The following is a 7,280-nucleotide window of genomic DNA, read 5'->3' as shown; positions in this document are numbered from 1 at the left end:
CTTTTATTCATATATTACGGTAGATGCTATATGTATAGTTAGCCTGAAATAAAAATATATCTTATTTCAAGACGTTGTATAAATATTATAGTGTACTACACACTAATGTGATGCGAATTCAAAAAAGATATAAACTAACTTCAGAGCATTAAATTGTTACGTAATGTGGATTTCAATCTTTACAAGAATATTCAGCCGATATAGTGTCTGAATTCTTCAGGTATACTTTGTTTTAATGTCTAATGTCATTTTGGCTTGCTATGTATTAGACCGAAATGTTTGCAAATTAAAAATTAACTCGACACAGTCTGCAACACAATGATAATTGAATAATACCTTTATATTTCTCTGTAGATAAAGAAATAAATATTTTCCAACTGAGTATGGTTGCAAATTCTTTATCAAATGGAACTTGTGTGGTCTTTGATGATTAGGTTGGCTGACTTGTGACTTGCTATTATCCTGCACATGCGCAGGTACATATCTTAAACACACCTTTATCAGCATACTACAACACTTCGTAACATATTGGATTTTTGTGTCTAGTTTTCATTGGGTGCTCTCGTGAATATGTTTTTCTTACAGCAATTTGCAAATAAGCTTATTCGTTATATTTAACGTGCTTTCTTTTCATTGCAACCGTATTTGTTGAATAATGTGTCATATCAACCGCCGGTAGACCTGGCAACAGCACTGTAATAACAAATATTTGGATTTATTTTCAGACTAGCCATGGAAACTGCCGATAGAGACAGTATAAATAGGCCCAGACTCAAAGGATCGACAAAACCGGAAATTATTTCAACTAAGGGAACTGACATATCTTTAATTCACCATGGCGGTGATTGCAAGGACATTAACTAGTCTTCTCTTATATCTTGCGGCATTTTATGCTACAGGTTAGTGATTTTAGTTATAAATATAGGATCCTACCTGAGCGTTATTGTTTAATACTGCATTGATTAACACATTGAATAAAACAATAACCTATTTTGCTCTTTATCATGTTTTTTCAACGTGTTGGACGAATGTAATATTAGAAGAAACCAATGTAAGTGTTTTATAACAACATAAGCCTTTTTTCCCGTTTATCTTATTTGATTGTGTTTGTATATTAATATAATCATGATTTGTTAATCTAAAGTTAAATGTTTTTGTTTCGCATGAATTCTAATTGTTTGTACTTTCGGAATGTGTCCTGTAAAGCATTATTGAGACTGTACATGGGTATGAAAAGAGTGCTATGTAAATGTTATATAGTCATGATGATGATGATGATGATGATAATGGAAAAACGAGTATTAATGATAATCAAAGTAATAATAATAAAAAGAAAAATACCATTTATTCAAAGCATTTTTGTTTTCACCAAGAACGTTTACAATACATGAACCGCCAAATTGTACGTACCTTAAACAAATTGTATTCTTTTAGAAAATTATTATATAAGTGATTACAGTAGTAGTAGTTTCTTGCAAGTAATGATATTGCTTGTGTGGCAAATGATTTTGACCCACTCATTAAAAAACCTTGGTCAATGCACACACATCTAAATATATATTTCTGTATAACAAGTGACTTACACACTTTGACCTGACGGCTTTAAGAGGGTAAGAAAGACCATTTACAGAAATCTTGTTTTATTTAATATTGATAAGATGCTACAATTACTTGGAGTACCCCAGCCAGTGGAGACGGTACTGCAAGCGTAGCCGAAACCGCAGCTGTTGGAGACGCAGTTGAAACTTTAGCGGCCACTTCCGATGGAACTCTGGGAGAGTTCACACTACTGACTAAAGGCACTCCATTCACATTAGCAGTTGGTGGAGCATTGACAGTTGCCTCTGCTACCCTCGACTTTGAAACAACACCAACCTACGTATTAAGTATTCAGTAAGTTTATGTATACCTGAACGAATTATGCTCTTCGCTCTACTTTAAACTTTAACTGTAAAAATGATTTTTGCTTCATCTATTACATTAATAATATTGTCAGATTTGATCAACCTTTCCAAAAACAGACTGTACCGTGCGTCGACCGTTAAGAGACGCCACGAAATCACTGTTACTTTCTATGACAGTAAATCATCTACCAATATTTTTTTTCGCACTACTATTGTTTGCCTGTGCTGACTTTGTTATATGTTTCCTATAATTCTAATCTTACCATTCATGATTGTTTAAGTAATACCAATAGGACTGAGAGACGTCATAGCTGGTTTATTTCGATATCTTCAGAACGACCTGCTCAAAATTTATGTTGTTTGACTTATGTCGTGTTGGGCGACTTGTGCTTTTTCTGCTTTTACAAATGACGTTTCTCACAACCATCAAACATTGAATCGAGAAACACATTATCATGCATATACGCTCGAACAGGTTAGAAAATATCCGGACCTTGGCAGAAAACTGTAGTAATGACAGAATATTGCGATAACTAAAATGTTCATGTAGAAAATGCATATACTTTCAAATCTGAACTTTAAAGAAATATTTTGACTGCAAAATATTTTAAGTAGGTAAACGAACACGGTTCAACAACAATTTGTCATCATCGTGCATGGCATGTATATTGCATCTACGCGACGGATGTATATGATTTACTAATATGACATTATCCTTTAAATATTTGGTGACTGTTTGAAGACATTGCACTGAATATATATTTTTGGTTCTTTATCCGGAGTTTTTGGGCTGATAGAGAATTATATGAAATAGTGCATGGATGTTTTGTTAATCATCACGATAAAAATAACTCATACCTAAATATAGAGACTTGCCCGAAGCCTTCTTTTCACAAGATAGACGCGCTGTTTATATGGAGAAATTGTTTAGTGAACACCGTTTGTTAATTCTAATCCTGTCCATGTTAAATCAATGCAATGGAAAAGTGACCTATCTATGTAAAATTCTATGTAGGATCAGACAGTCATGCATCTAACAGTCCTAAAATCAATTTCTTAAATTTTTTCATATTTCTAAATATTTTTCCATACGTTCATGCATATATATGGGTATTATAGATTGTTTTCTTTCCAGCAGTTACCTATTCAGCATATTTTACCTTGTGAAATATTCCGGGTTTTGACTTTTTTCAAAACAGTCGTCTGTTTGTTGTCTAGTGTCAACACAGAAAATGTCACAGTTTCCCAAGGGCACTGACTGATTTGATCTTAACATTGTTTTTCTTTTCGGATTTCTAACCCTTGTGACAATTATGCATGCTTTTTTTCCTGCCTAGTTTGCATATGGCACTAGGTCAATAGCCACCTTAGCTTACCATTAAGTCTTAGCGGAGATGCCTAAATATGTTCCAAATATTTTACCCGGGATCATTTTTTTCAGCTCAAATAACGTTTTTTTTTCAGAAAATGATATTTTTTTCAGTCTATGTACTTTGATGCAGTTAACGACACATATATCTATAATAGATCCTACATGAACATTGTATTTTTAGTTCCACTGCCTATTTAATATCTTAGAATTTGCTTTGTCTTGGATTTGGAGAAAGTTACAATAACCAAGTAGCTAGTTTCTGCTTGAATACATGAAAAATATTCCAGTGAAGTTATTTATTATGCAACAATTATACTAAGTTATTTTTACAGGATAATTACTCACTTCAATATCATATACTTATAACATAAAGTGCTATTATTGTAGGGGTGTCGACGATACATCTACTTCAACAGCAACACTAACTGTATCCGTCACTGACGCAAATCATGACCCAACGTTCAGTTCTTCCACCTTCAGTACTTGCGCGGCCGACGGATCTGTAGCTGGTTAGTAGACTTATATCCCATGATAAAATGTTCCAAGGCGATGCCCCTATTTTCAACCTGTTTTCCGTCCGTCTTGTATTTTGTGTTTTGTGTTTTTTCTCTTTACTCCCCATACCTAATACCTACCCTTTCCGTCCATAGCCCTTGAAATTGCGTTCCCTTGCGTTGACATTTCCTCTCCTTTTACTATAAGTAAGTTATCGTGCCCACCTTTATATTGGCTGCCAGAATCCTTAGGTGGTGCCAGATTTGTTTTCCCTGCTTTTGCTTATGCGTGCGTGTGCTTGTGCGTATGTTTGTCTTGGGCGGTGCCCTAAAGTGTAATTATATCTTACTTCTGAGTTCACCCTCCCCCGCCCCTACTTTCTTCTCCGTATCTCTTCCTCCCCTTTTTATATATTTTGCATAAAATTTAAATGTAATTGTTGGATGGTTTGAAGCAACCCGTCAATAATATTTTCTGTTACAGTTTTTGTTGTGGGCCTACTTTGCAAATGCGGCGTCGCTCCTCTTACGCTGTGTTTATGGTATTCTGTGCTTCCGAGATATCTGCCCTTACATTGTGTAACTTTTGAAATCTATAATGCGAATGTAGAAAATGCATAGACACAAATATGTATAATCTGTATAATGTTAAGCATTTATTTTTTTTATTTTCTTCAATTAAATAACCATAAAGTATAACACTGAAATTCTGCGGTTTCGAACTATACTCTTATTTGATAGTTTCCGCGCAACATATATTTAGATATTTCTACCTTCAATAATATCACAAGTACCATTTTCCTTCTTTACCAATATTTAAATCTTGTTAAGGTTTTCAATATGAATGCATCTTAAGGAAAGCCAGTCTGAACTTAGACTCATAAAAATTATCATACGGAATATTGTCCCCTTTCTAGAATGTCTTTTGTGTCGACTTGTGTATTTTGCCACCTTAAAATTATAAGTAAAAAGTGATCATCTATAAACAATCTATAAGGATACGAATGCAGCCAATGAAAATAAAAGCAGACTTGGTCTGACTTGGTCTGAATAAGTCTACTAATGACGTGGTAATAAAATGTGAAAAAACGTAAAGTAGCATGTTCCTATTTCTTTAGTGATTAAATTCGACGCATCTTGTTTCATAGAATTTAAGTAATCATACAATGCTTTTATGCTGCAACACTATGGAGCTATTTAATATAATAATTAACATGGAAAATCAACGACATACAACTGTACACAATCTTTTCTCAATTCCTTATTAATTTGTATCAGAATTATAAACCTAGACACTTAATTTATTTAAGATTCGTATGGCATTTTTCTTAAAACCAGATTTGTTCCTGTATTATAGCCAAAGTCTTACAAATGCTACTTTTTTTTACAAATTTTAGGTACGACAGTGTACACCCTATCTGCAACCGATCAGGACTCAGGAGACACACTTACTTACTCCATTACAGGTAAGCTGAAACTCTAGGTATTTAGACCGTGAAAAAGATATTCAGATAACTGAAATGTTATTTGTATATATTACATGGGTCGACTAATGTACAACGCGAGCTCATGGTTCGAATCTATATTTTGCATGTGTAGCAACTGAATGATCTAGTATTATTTTGATACTCTTCAGGTGGAAACACAGGCACCGACTTTGTAATTTCTTCAGATAAGATTGTTACAGCAAATGCACTTAACATGGCTACAGCTGCAAGCTACGACCTGATAGTGCAAGTCAGTGATGCCACAGCGACTGCAAGTGCAACCGTCACTGTTTCGGTTTCTGCGAGCTGCAACAGCGCAAAGGCTTTTGTCTTCAGCCTTTTAACCATCCTCACAGCTCTTGTTGTCGCTCTAAATTAAATCTCCCCAAAATACTTTAAGAAGGCCACAAGTAGATAAAAATAAATATATATAGGAAATCTTTTCATTGAAACTGTCCAAGCAAATAACACATTACCAAAATAGACAAAATGATATCATAAATAATTGCTTTAAGATCACCGACAACGAAATAGTTTAAGCTGGTACCCTGATTTAACAGTAGAAAAAGATTCAGTAGTTTTAAAATTTCATACAATTTGCTTAATGTAAAAGCATAATGAACTGCGTGTGTGTATTGTTTATATATCAGTACTCTAGGTGAGAGGACCTTTCGACCAAGAACATTTAACGCACACAATATGACCGCTTACCGTATTTGCACTATAAGGAAAACGAGCAGTAAATCTTATATATTTTAAAATACACCATAGTCTTTTGAAATGAAAAACAATCCAAAAGTCCTTTAAATAAATGTTACATTGTCCAAAGATACAATTAAACAATTAACTGGAATAGCTCTACATAGTTTAACACGTGTCCATGTCACTAACGAAATCATGCAATAAGTTAATGTCCTGTGTTTAGGTCTATTCCCTTAAGTACTAGGTGTTTTCTTTGTGTTTCTTTTTTTCTCATCGTTATGTATTTAAGAAACGATTTCATTAATGAGATACGAGCGTATCGATGTTGAAGTTGTTTCACAGTTAAAGTGTGCTTCTTTTGTACAGTTAAGACTATTTCTAGCATACATGTTTTCTTAATATTTCTTTTTAAAGGTTATTCCATTTAATTCAAAAGCATCTTTTTCTATTTATTGTTGATCAAAACTACAACTTATATACCAAATGTAAGAAGTTATCAACAATGTAAAAGGGACAACCGTACTTACATTCAGGTTATGTGGGGACAAATTACGAGATTACAGTCAGTTGTAGGATTTCTTTTACATTTTATTAACTAAGAACAAAATGCCACATTTGTAGATGAAACTATTTAGACGATGTTACTTATTAACATTAATGTATTGATTTTATCTTACTTATTGATTTACTATTTCTCAAAGGCTTCTTGACTTTCTAATGGTCGTCCCTTAATGAACAGAAATGAAACAGATATTTGTTTTGTTTATATGGCTATTGTCAATAAAAATTTGATTATCCTAATATTGTTGTTTATTATATATGTTAAAAGTACTTTAAACGTTTCTTTTGTATCTTTGTGTGGGTACCTTTGTGTGTAATAGAGCATCTCATAAAACAACGTGCTTTGGTCATATCTGAATAGTAGTTACATCCTCTTAATTAGATTTACTGTTTCACGATTATTACCCTTAACCTTAATATATCCGTTGTTTATACTACTTGCTACATATAGTCATGTGATAGAGAAAAATGCGTGCATATCTAGTAAGAATTCCGAGGTGTAGTTGGCCTTTAGCTGTTGGAGCATCAGTCTGGCTATTTAAAACCCCGTCCTTTGTTTCAAATATTAAAATTATTCTTTATCATTAGGCATGGTGTGTATAATTTGGTGTTTCACCTGTATTTACTTTTACTTACACCAAACATGATACTCATATCGATCAAGAGAACATTTTCTCGGTGTAGTCTAAAACTCACTAATTTACAATCACTGGCATGGACGTTCTTAAACATTCTACTGTTTCATGACGAGAAAGTTGGT

General features: G+C 33.4%; 1 protein-coding gene across 1 annotated transcript; it reads left to right on the top strand.

Moving 5' to 3' along the window:
• The first annotated feature begins 567 nt into the window (after window positions 1–567).
• LOC123539087 (cadherin EGF LAG seven-pass G-type receptor 2-like) lies at window positions 568–6,780 on the top strand. The gene is made up of 5 exons (XM_045323566.2): window positions 568–899; window positions 1,659–1,893; window positions 3,664–3,785; window positions 5,168–5,236; window positions 5,407–6,780. The coding sequence occupies exons 1-5, from the start codon at window positions 836–838 to the stop codon at window positions 5,634–5,636; spliced, it is 720 nt and encodes a 239-aa protein (XP_045179501.2). The 5' UTR covers window positions 568–835; the 3' UTR covers window positions 5,637–6,780.
• The last annotated feature ends 500 nt before the right edge of the window (window positions 6,781–7,280 follow it).

The sequence above is a fragment of the Mercenaria mercenaria genome, chromosome 18 (assembly GCF_021730395.1).
Source record: "Mercenaria mercenaria strain notata chromosome 18, MADL_Memer_1, whole genome shotgun sequence".
Classification (NCBI taxonomy): Eukaryota; Metazoa; Mollusca; class Bivalvia; order Venerida; family Veneridae; genus Mercenaria; species Mercenaria mercenaria.
The sequence above is the reverse complement of the archived record's forward strand: the minus strand, read 5'-3'. Positions and strand labels throughout refer to the sequence as shown.

Excerpts from the sequence above, each read along its gene's own strand:
- LOC123539087 (XM_045323566.2), top strand. The coding sequence starts at position 836 with ATGGCGGTGATTGCAAGGACATTAACTAGTCTTCTCTTATATCTTGCG. Across the intron at positions 900-1,658 it reads TGCGGCATTTTATGCTACAG|ATGCTACAATTACTTGGAGT; the intron begins GTTAGTGATTTT and ends AATATTGATAAG. Across the intron at positions 5,237-5,406 it reads ACTTACTTACTCCATTACAG|GTGGAAACACAGGCACCGAC; the intron begins GTAAGCTGAAAC and ends GATACTCTTCAG.